This window comes from Tachyglossus aculeatus, chromosome 9, assembly GCF_015852505.1.
Source record: "Tachyglossus aculeatus isolate mTacAcu1 chromosome 9, mTacAcu1.pri, whole genome shotgun sequence".
Lineage (NCBI taxonomy): Eukaryota > Metazoa > Chordata > Mammalia > Monotremata > Tachyglossidae > Tachyglossus > Tachyglossus aculeatus.
In genome coordinates this window covers 56,738,549-56,755,604 of record NC_052074.1, presented here as the reverse complement: position 1 = coordinate 56,755,604, position 17,056 = coordinate 56,738,549, and the positions used below count along the sequence as shown (strand labels likewise).

The 17,056-nt window shown below is 43.8% G+C and overlaps 1 protein-coding gene across 2 annotated transcripts in view; it reads right to left on the bottom strand.

Moving 5' to 3' along the window:
• SCRN3 (secernin 3) overlaps positions 1-17,016 on the bottom strand; it is a 24,433-nt gene extending 7,417 nt beyond the window's left edge. Inside the window, exons 1-6 of one of the 2 annotated variants that reach the window (XM_038751907.1) lie at positions 16,947-16,998; positions 13,734-13,826; positions 10,811-10,982; positions 9,287-9,468; positions 7,882-8,081; positions 5,784-5,996 (exon numbers count right to left, since the gene is read on the bottom strand). In XM_038751907.1, coding sequence (XP_038607835.1) covers positions 5,784-5,996; positions 7,882-8,081; positions 9,287-9,468; positions 10,811-10,981 — 766 coding nt within the window. In that variant the 5' untranslated portion in view covers position 10,982; positions 13,734-13,826; positions 16,947-16,998. Of the gene's footprint in view, positions 1-5,783; positions 5,997-7,881; positions 8,082-9,286; positions 9,469-10,810; positions 10,983-13,733; positions 13,827-16,946 lie in introns of both variants that reach the window. The other variant, XM_038751906.1, reaches the window with a different exon arrangement.
• Between the last annotated feature and the right edge of the window lie 40 nt (positions 17,017-17,056).

Below are 17,056 nucleotides of genomic sequence, written 5' to 3'. Positions count from 1 at the left end.
TGCTGCTGGCGGGGCTCCCAATTGGGGGGACATCTTGTGGGAGCCCCACAAGAAGTGGAGCAGCAACAGTAGCCCCCAAATAAGTGAGAAGGCAAACTGCTTCTGTGCTGCCACTCCCCCAGAGTCAGCGCCTCTGCACAGGACTGGCAGTCAGAGATCTTGGGTTCTACTCCCAGCTTCACAACTTTTGCCTATTGTGACCTCGGGGAAATCACCTAACTTATCTGTGCCTCAGCTTCCCCATCTATAAATTGGGAATTGTTCTGTTCTCTCTCTCAGACTGAGAGCCTCATGTGGGACAGGGACTGTCTTATCTGATTATATCTACCCCAGGGCTTGGCACAGTGTTTGACATACAGTAAGCGCTTACTATTATGATTACTACTATTATCACACAAGAAGATATCCTGCAGTCCAGGAGAGACAAGCTCACTTATCTGTTCTGGCTCCTGTGTAGGAACTGGGGAGGAAGGGAGCATGGTACTTCAGGTCATACAGAGAGACCACAGGGATCTGGTTTGAAAAGTCCTGACTTAGGAAATACATTAAATGCTGCCTAAATTTACTTTTGCATCTACTGAGTCTGTGGAAACTGTAAGGAGCCAGCTGCACCCAACAATGGTGCAAAATACTCATTTTCTGAAGTATCCTCTCAAAATACCTACTAGAAATAATTTTAATTCTCACCACTTGCTTACTCCACATAATTTTTAGGGGGACAGTCACAGGCTAATGGAGGAAGAGGCAACTAAAGAGCAGAGTGATCACTTATCCAACATACTGCCTTTGCTGGAAATTATTGACCTTTTTGGAAAGTTTCTGCTAAGATCAGAATACTTCTAACCTGCCTGCAGACAGTTCACTTCAAAGAAGTCACTGACATTTCAGAAGTTCAGCGGATGAGTATAAAGATAAGAAGGTTACATTTAGATGATGAAGGATAAATAAAACAAACAAGTGGACAAGTCAGGGGAAACATCTTCTCTGCTTTGCCCCAGATGATTTGGAGAAATACCTGCCACCCAAGCACCAACTCCATATGGGCAAAGAAGCAATATCTTCCAACAGATGTCTCCCCCATTCAACTGTAAACTCCTTGAAGGTAGGGATTGTGTCTATCTACTCTACTGATCTCTCCCAATCAGTGCAATGCTCAACATACAGAACGTAATCAACAAATACCACTGACTGATTGCTGTCCTTCCCTATTTCTCCCCCATCTTTTCCTCCCTAGAAATCCACAACCCCACCTCCTCGATCTCCTACCCAAGTCTGCCCTTGTATTCGGCCTCCTTGAGCTGGCACAGATTTGAAATGATGTTTTTTTATGACACTTCACTGTAGAATATTTTCTGTTAGTTTCTTGCCATGTGGAAATAAATTTAGACAATCATTACCACATGATGATGAACAGCATATTTATAAAAGAATATCGCTAGACAAGAAATTGTTCATTGTTTTCTTATGATGAATACAAGGCACTTAATGAAGTAAAAATACTAGGCAAAGCCACACTGCTTATTTTCAAAACAAGAGGAAATGTGAAAATATTGTGAAATTTTCCATCACAAAGCTTTCCTTTCATCCCAAATTACTGATTAGCATATAATAATTTTGTCTAATGACTCTGTCTAATAAACACTGGTGAAGAGAGTAACAGACCCCTACTGCCCTATTTCTGAACAGCTGCATTCTGATCGACAGTGCTCTTCTGTCTCAGCCAATGAGGCAGCAGATTGATTACAGAAAGTGAAGACTGTGTTCAACAAATAGACTCATACTTGGTAAAAGCAAATTCATTTCCTTCTAACAACTGTCATTTTCTCAAAATCTGCTGAATCAGGATAGTTTTATTGGTGCAATTGTATTGTACTCTGTATTATACTCTCCCAAGCATTTAGTAGAATGCTCTGCACACCATGAGCACTAAATGAATACCACTGATTGATTGTAATATGGAAACAGGAAAGGTCAGTATTGAAATAAAACACTAGCCTAGAGTGTGACTTAATATATGAAAAAAATCAGGACCTAAAGGACTTTCAACCCAACACCTAATTCTTTCTACTTCAAATCTGCTCCCTGCCCTTCTTCCTAATTTCCAGCTGTTTTACAAAGTCTCCTATCTGTTCTCTAAATCTAACCCCTCTTTCTCCTCTTTCTCCCACCTCATCTACTCCCACCTCTTCCTTCCACGCTTCTCGCCTCCCTTTCTGCTCTCTTCAACCTCTCCCGCTCAGATGGCTCTTTCTCCTCTGCCTTCAAATATACTTAAGTCTCTCATACTGAAGTCTTCTCTGGATCCCACAGCCTCCTCCAACTCTCATCTGTGTGAGAGAATGTGTCTGTTGTTATACTGTACTCTCCCAACTGCCCACCTCTCTGCTCCCTCTTCTCACTCAATTCCTTGAATGGGTTGCACACCCATGCTACCTTCACTTCCTCTCCAGCAGCTCAGAAGCACCCACTTTTCATTTTGGAGGTGGCGTTTTGAGGAGGCAGGTCACTGAAGACAGAAGGAGCTTGAAGAAACACAGACAGAGGACGTGGAGGGAAAGGGAGGAAAAGGCCGCAAGCTGAAGGTACCGAAGGTGCAAAAGCACCTTTTTCCTCTGCTTCCTCTCTGTTCCTCACTAGGCATGAACAGCTCCTAGACCCCCATCCTGGAGCCATCTGCCACACCCCCTATCACAATCCTGGGGACCCTTCTAGCCACACAGCCTTGGCAGCCACAATGCTGCCGTGACTCCAGAATACCAAACCCCAGTCCTTCTCCAATGGACCCCTGCCTACCCTCACCGTGAGGACCCCATCTCCACCCTGTTCATGCTGTGGAGGCAATTTGTGCTTTATATTCAATCTTTCATTTATTTTCTCATACCCAGCAACTACCTGCAGCACTTCTGAATTTATACCCATCCTCAGGACTTTTTGTAAGTATGCTGCTTTAATTTTTCATTCAGTTACTTGGATTATTCTGTGTGCAACGTTTCTGATGTTTCCCCTTGAGAGCATAACCTTCTTGTGGGCAGGGAATGTGTCACCATATTGAGAGTCCCTCTGGACTGTGAGCTCACTGTGGGCAGGAATGTGTCTGTTGTTATATTGTACTCTCCCAAATACAATGCTTTGCAAGCAGTAAGTGCTCAATAAATATGACTGAATGAATGAATAAGTCTGCCCATTCCTCTCCATCCAAATTGCCACCATGCTGGTCCAAGCACTTTCCACATCCTGCTAATTACAACCTCAGCCTCCTCACTGACCTCCCACCCCTCCAATCCATACTTCACTCTGTGGTCTGTGTCATTTTTCTGGGATAGTTCTGCACACAACTCCTCACTCCCCGTAAACTTCCAGTGGTTGACCATCTCTCTCTTGAATAAGCAGAAACTCCTGACCATCAGCTTTAAGATGTTCAGTCAGTTCTCTCCTCTCTACTTATCCTGGCTCCTCTCCCACTATATCCCAGCCAGCACACTTTGCTGCTCTGATGCCACTAATAACAGCCCCGTCTTTCTCACCATCAGTTTCTTGCTTACACCCTCACTCCTGCATGGAACTCCCTTCATATCTGGCAGATCACCACTCTCCCCATCTTCAGAAACCTTACGGAAATCTCATCTTCCCCAGCAAGCCTCCCCTGACTAGTCTCAACTCCCTACCCTATTTCTCCCTCTACTGCATCATCTCTGCACTAAGGTCCTCCCTAAGTAAGCACTTTGGTACTTTCCACCTCAACCTATGCTAACAGCACTTATGTACCTGTCTTTAAACTCTTTCGCTTCAACCTATCTGATTTTACTTTAGCATCTGAGTCCCCCTCTAGACTTAAGGTCCTTGAGGGCAGAGTTGTGACAGTTAATTCTATTTTCTCCATGGAACTTTAGTAAGTGCTCTGCACAGAGTGAGCACACAATAAATACTAGTGACTGCTTTGTACTTCAAGTTCCTAGTACAATGGATTGTACTCAGTAGACACTCAGTAAATGTTATTACCGCTACCTCTTGTATCTGCTCATATGGTTTTAGCTATAACCTATATGTGGATAAAATCCTGCATTTCCTCTTGTAGGCAGGTCTTACCTCTTGGATGGCCCACCAGCACCTCTAACTCAACACGTCTACATCTGTACTTCTCATTTTCCTCTCAAAATCTACTGCTCCCTTCCTAACTTTTCCATTTCTGACGATAACACCACCAACCTCCACCCCACAAAACTTTAACCTTAGCATCATCCTCAACTCTTCACTGTCTTTCAGCTCTCATCTGTTCAATCTTGCAGGTTTTTCCATCCATAACATTTCTTTCCTCTCCATTCCAACAGCTATTACCCTGGTCAATCAATCAATCATATTTACTGGGCACTTACTGTGTGCAGAGAATGGTACAATATAACAGAGGTATTAGACTTCAGTGCCAACCAGGAGCTTACTCTTCGGGCCCTTCAGACATTTAGACGACTACACCAGCTTCCTCACTGTCCTCCCTGATTCTAGCCTCTACTTTCTTCAGTCCACACTCAAAACTACTCCATGGCTGCTCCATCTCTTTGAAATGTTCTTTGGCACACATCAAACCACTCCTCAAAAATATCCCAAGCAAAAAACACCTTACTCAGTTTCAAAGTTCTCCACCAGTTTTTTTCCATCACCTGCTACTCCCCAGCTCAAACTCTTACTGCTTCCCAAGTCACCTAACTACGCTTTGCTCTAAATTCTCCGAGCTGATCTCTCACTCATGCAGTTCCCCTGGCCTGACACTCCCCATCTGTCCACCTTCAAAACCTTCCAGAATTCCCACCTTCCCCAATTAATTCACAACACTCTAAATTGTTTCAAGTCAAGAACCTCGCTTTACCCTTAGGCATATATGTATACTACAATTGTTTATTCAGCTATGTTTCGACTTCTACCCATTATATCCTTACTTTTCTTCCTACTCTATTTTTTTAGTGGCATTTCTTAAATGCTTGCTGTGTGGCAAGCAACGTTTTAAGCCCTGGGGTAGATGCAAGTTAATCAGGTTGGACACAGTCCCTGTCCCACATGGGCTCACAGTCTAAGCAGGAAGGAAAACAGGTATTGACTCCCCATTTTACAGTTGAGGAAACAGACACAGAGCGGTTAAGTAGAGCAGTTTGCCCAAGGTCACACAGCAGGCAAGTGGCAGAGTTGGGACTAGAACCCAGGCTTGGGGGACTGACCCCCAGGCTTGTGCTTCTTCCACCGGGCCACACTGCTGATAAATAAATTTTGTCAATCTGTCTCCTCCATTAGACTGTGAACTCTTTAAGGGCAGGGAAGGAGTTGTTCTTTTCCAAACACTTACTACAGTGCTTTGCACTTGGTAGTCATGCAGCAAAGATAATAATAACAATAATAATAATAATAATGGCATTTATTAAGTGCTTACTATGTGCAAAGCACTATTCTAAGTGCAGGGGGGTGGTTACAAGGTGATCAGGTTGTTCCACGGGGGGGCTGACAGTCTTCATCCCCATTTTACAGATGAGGTAGCTGAGGCACAGAGAAATTAAGTGACTTGCCCAAAGTCACACAGCTGACAATTGGCACAGCCAGGATTTGAACCCATGACCTCTGACCCCAAACCCGTGCTCTTTCCACTGAGCCACGCTGCTTCATCGACGGGCTGACTGATAAATCTTTTCATATGATAGGTACTCACAAAGCCCATTACTACTTTCACTGTCACACGTAGATATGCACTTTAAAAACGCAATTGTGATTCAAAGTATTAATTTTTAAGATAATCAGATTACCTTTGTGTTTATTCAGCATTTTGTGGCCCTCCCAGTATCTGTCGCGTGAAGTAGTCATCCTGGCAGTGTTGACATAGGAGTACATGGCAGCAAAATTAAATTCCGTTTTACCATCCCACCAACCTTGGTTCTTTGCATATTCTCTCATTCCTGGGTGTTCTCTATCAATTTTGTTTGCTATAGAGAGCTGATTGGAAATGTTGCGACAGCCCTCTATTTCCAAAGATAAAAAGGGAAAAAAAATACAGGTACATTTAAAAGATGACTTTGTGCATAAGGTAATTAATTATTATTATTAGCTAAACTTATTTGAAGAAATTTAGATCTATGAAAAATGGCTACGTACAGATGTTGAGAACAAAATCTCATTTAAACCCACACCGGGGGAGTAAAATTTTACATCACCTTATACAGAATTACTAATCACGAGACAAATAATTTTTAATTATGGGAAGTTTCAATGAGATTTGAAATACAGATTCACAAAGCAAAACAATCAGGTAGTTACTCAAAGTTCCACCAGACAGATCCAAAATCAAAGTAAGGGCAGAGGAAAGAGTCCCTATTTCATTTGTGACCCCTGACAGACCAATTTGGTCCTTTGTAGGAGTACTAATGGGAATGAAAATGGAAAAAGGCAGTAGGAATGGAAAAGAGGGGCAGGATCATTAATCACTGGACAATCAAGAGTTGACTGTATTTACTCCTCTTGGGGAAGTGTGTTTAACATTTCTAGGCCATTAAGGCACAGTTAGTGAATTACCTCCTACCCTGCACTAAAGGAAGCCCTAGTGAGCTCTAAATGGTCCTATCAGACCAATTATCACAACAGAACAACACTGCATATTACACATTCAGTTTTAATCCTGAATAGAAAACAGGACATGAAAAGCTTTTTGGTTTTTTTAATAAGGTATTTGTTTAGTGCTATGTGCCAGGCACTGTACCAGATAACTGAGTTGGACATAGTCCCTTGTTCCACATAGGACTCACTGTCTTAATCCCCATTTTACAGATGAGGCAACAGGCACAGAGAAGTTAAGTGACATCCCAAGGTCACATAGCAGACAAGTAGCAGTGCCAGGATTAGAAGAACTCAGGTCCTCTAACCCCTAAACCTGTGCTCTTTCCACTAGGCCTTGCTGCTTCTCTTAAATTCAAAACTTCAAAGACTACATTTTTCTAAAAGACTACCAAATGAATTCCTGATACTATATTGTGTGTATCCAAAAATATCAGGATATAAAATGAATGAAACAAATGCCAAATATTATAAGAAGCAGCACTGCCTAGTGAACAGCACATGGCCCTGGGAGTCCGAAGGACTTGGGTTCTAATCTCAGCTCCACCACTTGCCTGTTGTGTGACCTCGGGCAAGTCACTTTAACGTCTCTGGGCCTCAGTTACTTCACCTGTAAAATGGGGATTAAAACTGTGACCCCCATGTGGGACAGGGACTGTGTCCAACCACAGAAACTTGTCCAACCAGCACTTAGTAGAGTGCCTGGAATAAAATAAGCGCTTAAAAAACCATGAAAAAAAGAAACCACGGTCCTGTGCTTTAGTGGTGGAATTGATTCAGATCACAAACATGTGACAAGTACTTAGAACAGTGCTCTGCAAAAAGTAAGCACTCAATGACTGACAAATCTAGGGGCATTCCTTCCTCATTCATCCTAACTTCTAGGCTCAGCCTTCTAGATGAGCAAGAAATAATGGTAGCAGGATGTGCGGAGGAGAGAGAGAGAAACTAGGTGAGCAGTGTTATATTTAATAGAAGTGCTAATCTCAGGCCAGCCCAGCAAATAACTACTAGTGATCCCAATCAATGGTATTTACTGAGCGTTTACTATGAGCAGAGCACTGTATTAAGTGCTTGGGAGAGTACAACAAAGCATTCCCTGCCCATAAAGAGCTTACAGTCTCAGTCTAGAGGAAGAACAAAATATAGTCACAATTAGAATCCTTAATCTTGGGTTGATACACTGGTCAGCTGTTTTCTCCACCATCCCCCTTCCCTCTGTATACAGAATATACAGTGAGGGAAATTATGGATATATTTAAATTCACACATCAATGGCAGGTGGTCCATACATACCTTTTATTCTCTCTGCTGCCCAGTATTTCCCTGCAGTTTCCAGAATCCAGGCTTCCGTCCTATCAGCTATTAAAAAACTGTTGTGATAGCTGAACAGCAGGCCACTCTCCAAACAGTTTCCACCCTGCCCATATTTTTCTAGCAAATCAACAATGGTGTCAAGTGCTTTTTCAGCTGTGTCACCTCTTTCAAGTCCAAGCCTAAAATAAAATTGAAAAATTTTCTGATTGTATGGCATTTAGTGTCTCTTCAAACAATTCCATCTAGGTACACTTTAGCAGTATTATTTGAAAGGAAATAAATGTCTTTAAAAGCAAATGAGCTGTACTGACAAAATTTCTAGATGTTTCCTCTTTGGTATTTGGGTAAGTCCTATTATTTAGCATTTAAAACATGAGTCAGTCAGTTGTATTTACTGAGTGCTTACTGTGTGCAGAGCACTATACTAAGCACTTGAGAGACTTCAATACAACAATATAACATACACATCCCCTGTCCATAATAATAATAAGCACTTACTATGTGCAAAGCACTGTTCTAAGTGCTGGATAGCTATCTTACAGTCTAGAGGGAGAGGAAGACATAGATAAATAAAATTACAGATATGTACAGTGGGGTTGGGAGAGGGGATAAACAAAGGGAGCAAGTCGGGGAGATGCAGAAGGGAGTGGAAGAAAAGGAAAGAGAGCTTTAGTCAGGGAAGGCCTCTTGGAGGAGATGTGCCACCAATAAGGCTTTGAAGGGGGAAAGAGTAATTGTATCGGATAGGAAGAGGGAGAGTGAGTGTACCTGGCCAGAGGCAAGATGTGGGGAGGTCAGCAGTGAGACAGACGAGATGAAGGTACAGTGAGAAGGTTAGCATTAGAGGAGCAAAGCATGCGGGCTCGGTTGTAATGGAGGAGTTGCAAAGTGAGGTAGGAGGGGGCAAGGTGATTGAGTGCTTTGAAACCGATGGTAAGGTGTTTAAGGTAAGGAGACATTTAGTTCAGTGTCTCTCAATTATGACCACCCTGGAGTCTGTTAATGCTGCCACCACTAAATTAGGAGATTAGGCTGCTTTACAGCCAAGAGCTGAAACTCAAGCCTTGGATGCAAAGCAAACAGCCAGGCTATTTTAAGCCTCAGAAGCAGCAACTCTGGCTACTAAACGGTAACAACAACTGTGGCGGCTGCTGCTTTTGTTATAGAGTATGAACAGGAGAAGACGGAAGGAAAAGTGGGGAAGGAAGAGAGCAGGAGAAGAGGGGAGAGGAGAAAACTGACGATGGGAAAAGGAGGGCAGACCAAGCATCAAAATCCAAGGAAGGCAACCAGCATGCAAGATGTTTGTGAAATCTTGCACTACCGTTCAAAATGTTATGCAGTGCTGCTTATAGAACCTAAACCATAAAAAAGAACTGATAACCTGACAAGATCCATGCCCAATAGAGCTTCTTCATCACATACTTCTTCTTTTCCCCAGACAGCTTCATTCCCAATGCAAACTCCATGTTCATTGGCCCCCATTTCTGCACCCCATAACCAAGATGGGCGACTTAGAACAACAGCAGATGTGTGTGCCATTTGCTCAATTTCTATGTAAGTGCACTGTAAACAGAATACAGTAATCAGAATCCAGACATTCTGCTAGTGGTTTGGTGTCAAATTCAAGGCCCAACACTAGAGACATTTTTAGAGAACTGAATAATCATGGGATTGAAGGGAACAGTCTGACATTCTGACGTATAGAAAAAAGGAAACAAACGTAGGGAAAGATAGCCTCTTTGAAGGGGGCATGGAATACAAATACAGGTATACCCTAGGTTACATCCACCCCACAGTACATAAAATATGGAGGTACGCCATGCATACCACAGGATCTGTAAGCCCCCTCCCATAAAGTTATGTCCAATCCCAGCTGGTAAATGAATTCCTCCACGCTTTCTCCTTCCCTGTACCGTTCTGTTCCCATCCTCCCCTCTTCTGAGCACCTCCTCCCTCTCTTGCCTCTCCCCAGCCCCTCTTCAATCAATCAAATTGATTGCAGAGTACTGTATTAAGCACTTGGGAGGATACAATACATTAGCAGACACGTTCCCTGCCCGTAACGAGCTTACAGCCTAAGAGACAGACATTAATATGAATAATTTATAATATATAATTTAAAAATATGTACATAGCTGCTATGGGGTTGGGCAAATAACAATATAAATATCTTCCCCAGTATTATTAATTTTTTAATCAGTAGCCCCTGGTTCCCTGTTCAAGCTCCATCCTGTTACTGCCAATAGGAGAGAGGTAGAAAAATGTTACTGGGATCCTAGCTGGGACCATCTGGATGACCTGATGCCTGAGTCTTCCCTGCCTCATTTTACCCAACTGTCTCCCAGTCCACACTTCACTCTGCAGCCCAAATCATTTTTCTAAAACACCAGTCAGTCCATGTCTCTCACTCCTCAAAAACCTCCAAAAGTGCCCATTTACCCACACGTCAAACAGCAACTCCTTACCATCAGCTTTAAGGCACTCAATCAATCAAATTTATTGAGCGCTTATTGTGTGCAGAGCACTGCACTAAGAGTTTGGGAGCAATCCACACTGTGATCCCAGTGTGGAACAGGGACCATGTCTGATATGTTTATACTGTATCTACCCCAACACTTCATTCGGCCTTTGGAACACAGTAAGCACTTAAATACCACAATTACTACTATCATTCAACAGCTACATAAACATGTATAATTATTTTTACGTTCATTTATTCAGCTACTTCACCCTGACATATTGTACTACTTCCTGTTATATGCATGGCTTTTCTCCTGCTCCCACTAATAATCTCAAACGTTTAATTCAAAACTTTAAGCCAGAATCTTTTACTTGTAAAACAAAGGAGATAAAATGTGTTCTGTTAAATTTGCTAAAAATTACATTTAACATATATAATGCTTACCTCAAGCTTTTCGTCAGGATTGTGAGTTGCTGCAGGGAAATAAACGATCTCTTGTACTTCATCATTAGGTCTATCTGAATTTTTTCCAAAAATAACTCTATTGTCAACGGTGTCTGGAGGCAGTGCCACAAATGTGTCACAGGAACAGGGTTCCATATTTCTTGAAGCCATCCTTTAAAGACAGAAATTATGGAATTAAGAAAATGTTATATTAACGATAAAACGGAAGAGAACTGAGGAGTCATTTGAAGCAGCGTGGCCTAATGGTTAAAGCACAAGCCTGGGAGTCAGAGGACCTGGTCTCTAATACCGGCTCCACCACTTGTCTGCTATGTAACTCTGGGCAAGTCACTTAACGTCTCTGGGCCTCAATTACCGCATTTGTAAAATGGGGTTTAAGACTGGGAGCCCCAAGGGGGACAAGGTCTGTGTCCAACCTGATTAGCTATCTACCTTAGCACTTAGTACAGTACCTGGCACAAAGTAAGCACTTAAATTATCAGGGGGGAAAAAAAGCAAATGATTAAAGGAGAACAGAACCGAGGGACAAAGTGAAAGCACGAGGGACAAGGACAGCAAGCAAAAAGAGTAAGTTTGAAGAACGGACAAAAAGAAATGATGATTGGTCAGGAGCAAAGACAGTGAAGAAAGAAAACTCTCTGAATGTGTCTTTGGTCTCTACTAGCATTATTTATACAACATTATTTATAAGTCACAGTTGTACCTACTAGACTAAGGAAAAGTAATAGGAATCTACATGGCAGCCTGGACCTAAATTTTGGCCTAGATCTAATAACTTTGCACAGAAAATGGAAAAGTTTCAAAAACTTTGCGAAGCCAAAGAAAATACACATATAATCTGCAATACTTGTGAGCTCATTGTGGGCAGGAATGTGTCATATCATATCACCCAAGCACTTAATACAGTGCTTTGCACACCATAAGTGCTCAATAAATATGATTAAATGAGTAAATAAATGAGACTTTCCTTAAAATTTTCATAGTTTTAAACATATGTGAATGCAATCAGCTCAGCTATAATATGGTAGTTGTGTTCTTGAGGAACTTCATGTTATGGGAAAATCATTCTAGAGTAACCATTGAGTCAAAAAAGAATTAGGGGGTAACAGAGTAGATATGGCTTGAAGGTACCATTATGATCTATACCATGTTCATGACCAGTAGAATGTTTTAATCCTTTCCGCTTGTTTTTTTTAACCATACTAAATGCTGCATTCACTCCTTCATTCAGTCATATTTATTGAATATTTACTGTGTGCAGAGCACTACTACACGCTTGGGAGAGTATAATATAACAAAAAACGGACATTCCCTAATTCACAGGGAGCTTGCAATCTAGAAGGGGGAGACAAACATTAATGTAAAATTACAGATATGTACATTTGTGCTGTGGGACTAGGAAGGACGATAGAGTGAGCAAGTCAGGGTGATGCAGAAGGCAGTGAGAGAAAAGGAAAGGAGGGCTTAGTCAGGGAAGGCCTATTGAAGGAGATAGAATTGTAAAAATAAAAAGAAACAGTTCAATTCAACACAGTGTTGTAATGCAGAGACAGAGCCTGGGAAGCATAGCAGCATATATGAGCCAGTCTTCTTTTATTAGTAGTAATTTCAATTAAATAAATTAATATTCAATTTAAATAATAACTGGCATTTGTTAAGCACTTACTGTGTGTCAAGTACTGTACTAAGCACTAGGGTAGATGCAAGGTAATCCGATTGGATGCGGTCCCTGTCCCTCCTGGGGCTCAGAGTCTAAGTTGGGTGGAGAACAGGTACTGAATTTCCATTTTAGAGAGAAACCTGAGACACACAGCAGTTAGAGGACTTACCCAAGGTCACACATCAATCGACAGGGCTCAGGTTCTCTGACTCTTATGCCCTTGCTCTTTCCTATAGCAAATCTATTTGCACCAACGTTTAGATCATGTTATATCCAAAATTAGAATTCATGTATTACAGCAGAACTGACTACATTGTTTAATTTGAATACATACTCATAATTAAAGTATTTTTCATTTTAAGTTGATCTAAAAGCTTGTAAAAACATATGAGGTAACATCACATGGATCTCCAGTCTCCAGTAAGGGCAAGTAAGTTCAGTTCCACAAAGGTGCTGAAAACAAACTATTAGCTTAAAATGCTATTAATCCTATCCCTGAGTACCTGCTTTTGCATGCTTTTTAAATAATAAACTTTGCTAAATTTACAGAACAAGACTAGGGCTTCTCTTTGTAACCTCTTGATTCAGTAATTGGAACAGTACATGGTTAAGGAGCAGTCGACCAAGATTTGTGTTAAAAAGTGAGGGCTCACTGCATTTAAAACAACAAGGGTAATTTCTCCATTTCCATGAAATCTCCCACCAGTAGTAAGTAGAGAAATAACTATTTCCTTTTTCTCTTTAAGATCTCACATCCTCCTTTGAGCTTTCCTTGTTCCTTTAGAGGGAAGAAAAATTTCCTCCCAGCAGTTCATCCCTGAACCCTTCTAAGGAAGCCTTCTCTGTCACTGTGCTCACGTGCCTCCTTTGTTAACTTGATTAGTAACAGCATTTACTAAGCACTTATTTGAGCCAGTACAACACTAAGACACTGGGGAGGATCCTAAATCATTCCATTCATTCATTCAATCCTATCTATTGAGTGCTTACTATGTGCAAAGCACTGTACTATATGCTTGGGAGACTACAATATAATAAACACACACATTCCTGCCTACGAGCTCAGTCTAGAGGGGGAGACAGATGTTAATATAAAAAATAGATTACATAAATAACAGATATATACAGAGCCCATCAGCCCCAGTCCCTGTTAACACCTGGGACGCCCAGCCCTGGGTGCCAATGCCACGGGGCAATCATCAATCGTATTTATTGAGCGCTTACTATGAGAACGGCTTTCACCTGTGAGGGCTCAACGCCTGTTCCCACTCCACAGCTGTTAGGGATGCTTTCTCAGCCGCATTTTGGACAAGCCCAGAGCAGGGCTGGAAAAACCTGGAAGTTTTAATGGGATGAAAAGACCGAAAGTTGAATCCTTCTGACCCATGAGCGGCTGCTGCTCCCAAGCCCCATCCTGTTGGCCCCCTTTTGGATCTGCGACTTTTGGGCATTTGATATCTGCCCCACCCGAAGCCCTACTGCACTTAGGTACATATTTTAAAATTACCTAAATCATTTATTTATGATTTTAGACTTTAATCTTTTAGACTGTGAGACTGTGTTGGGTAGGGACTGTCTCTATATGTTGCCAATTTGTACTTCCCAAGCGCTTAGTACAGTGCTCTGCACACAGTAAGTGTTCAATAAATACAATTGATGATGATTTATTTATATCACTGTCTGTCTCCAACCTAGACGGCAAGTTCTTTGTGAGCCGGAAACGTGTCTACCAACTCTTTTGTACTGTACTTTCCCAAGCACTTAGTATAGTGCTCTGCACATAGTAAGCACTCAAAATTAATACCGCAAAGAAATGTCAGGTTGGAACCTCTCTACGTCAACAGTGCTTACAGACCAGCCACTGGGTACAGAAACTTGGACAGGATACTCCGAGGACTTACGAGTAAAAGTGTTGGCCCTCAATCAATCAATCAATCATATTTATTGAGCGCTTACTGTGTGCACAGCACTGTACTAAGCGCTTGGGAAGTACAAGCTGGCAACATATAGAGACAGTCCCTACCCAACAGTGGGCTCACAGTCTAAAAGGGGGAGACAGAGAACAAAACCAAACATACTAACAAAATAAAATAAAATAGAATAGATATGTACAAGTAAAATAAATAGAGTAATAAATATGTACAAACACATATACATATATACAGGTGCTGTGGGGAAGGGAAGTGACTTGCCCAAAGTCACAGGGCCGGGATTTGAACCCATGACCCCTGACACCCTCACAGTCTTCACCCCCATTTTACAGACGAGGGAACTGAGGCCCAGAGAGGTGAGGTGACTTGCCCAAAGTCACCCAGCCGACAAGTGGTGCGGCCGCAATTTGAACCCATGACCTCTAACACCCTCACAGTCTTCACCCCCATTTTACAGACGAGGGAACTGAGGCCCAGAGAAGTGAGGTGACTTGCCCAAAGTCACCCAGCCGACAAATGGCGGGGCCGGGATTTGAACCCATGACCTCTGACACCCTCACAGTCTTCACCCCCATTTTACAGACGAGGGAACTGAGGCCCAGAGAGGTGAGGTGACTTGCCCAAAGTCACCCAGCTGACAAGTGGCGGGGCCGGGATTTGAACCCATGACCTCTGACACCCTCACAGTCTTCACCCCCATTTTACAGACGAGGGAACTGAGGCCCAGAGAGGTGAGGTGACTTGCCCAAAGTCGCCCAGCCGACAAGTGGCGGGGCCGGGACCTGAACCCATGACCCCTGACACCCTCACAGTCTTCACCCCCATTTTACAGACGAGGGAACTGAGGCCCCCAGAAGTGAAGTGACTTGCCCAAAGTCACCCAGCCGACAAGCGGCGGGGCCGGGATTTGAACCCACGACCTCTGACACCCTCAGTCTTCATCCCCATTTTACAGACGAGGGAACTGAGACCCAGAGAAGTGAGGTGACTTGCTCAAAGTCACCCAGCCGACAAGTGGAGGGGCCGGGATTTTGAACCCATGACCTCTGACACCCTCACAGCCTTCACCCCCATTTTACAGACGAGGGAACTGAGGCGCAGTGAAGTGAGGTGACTTGCTCAAAGTCACCCAGCCGACAAGTGGCGGGGCCGGGATTTGAACCCACAACCTCTGACACCCTCACAGTCTTCACCCCCGTTTTACACACGAGGGAACTGAGGCCCAGAAAAGTGAAGTGACTTGCCCAAAGTCACGGGGCCGGCATTTGACCCCATGACCTCTGACGCCCTCACAGTCTTCACCCCCATTTTACAGACGAGGGAACTGAGGCCCAGAGAAGTGAAGTGACTTGCCCAAAGTCACCCAGCCGACAAGTCACGGGGCCAGGATTTGAACCCATGACCTCTGACGCCCTCACAGTCTTCACCCCCATTTTACAGACGAGGGAACTGAGGCCCAGAGAAGTGAAGTGACTTGCCCAAAGTCACGGGGCCGGGATTTGAACCCATGACCTCTGACACCCTCACAGTCTTCACCCCCATTTTACAGACGAGGAAACTGAGGCCCAGAGAGGTGAAGTGACTTGCCCAAAGTCACGGGGCCGGGATTTGAACCCATGACCTCTGACACCCTCACAGTCTTCACCCCCATTTTACAGACGAGGAAACTGAGGCCCAGGAAAGTGAAGTGACTTGCCCAAAGTCACGGGGCCGGGATTTGAACCCATGACCTCTGACACCCTCACAGTCTTCACCCCCATTTTACAGACGAGGAAACTGAGGCCCAGGAAAGTGAAGTGACTTGCCCAAAGTCACGGGGCCGGGATTTGAACCCATGACCTCTGACACCCTCACAGTCTTCACCCCCATTTTACAGACGAGGGAACTGAGGCCCAGAGAGGTGAAGTGACTTGCCCAAAGTCACGGGGCCGGGATTTGAACCCATGACCTCTGACACCCTCACAGTCTTCACCCCCATTTTACAGACGAGGGAACTGAGGCCCAGTGAAGTGAGGTGACTTGCCCAAAGTCACAGGGCCGGGATTTGAACCCATGACCTCTGACACCCTCACAGTCTTCACCCCCATTTTACAGACGAGGGAACTGAGGCCCAGAGAGGTGAGGTGACTTGCCCAAAATCACCCAGCCGAGAAGCAGCATGGCTCTGTGGAAAGAGCCCGGGCTTTGGAGTCCGAGGTCATGGGTTCAAATCCCGGCCCCGCCACATGTCTGCTGTGTGACCTTGGGCAAGCCACTTCACTTCTCTGAGCCTCATCTGTAAAATGGGGATGAAGACTGTGAGAGTGTCAGAGGTCATGGGTTCAAATCCTGGCCCCTTGCATCCACCCCGGCGCTTGGAACGGTGCTTGGCACAAAGTAAGCGCTTAATTATAAGTGACGGGGCCGGGATTTGAACCCATGACCTCCGGGCCTCCCAAGCCCGCGATCTTTTCCATTGAGCCACCATCGCTATGCGTTATTATTATGAACAAATACCTCAAAATAAAACGAAACAACGACTAACCGTCGACTTTTTCCTGTCAGCAACCGCCAAGGCCGAGGCAGGCCGGGCCCCGTGCCTCGGGTTGCCAAGGCGACGGCCGTGGAGGCGGGAGGCCGGAAGTGGTGACCTCT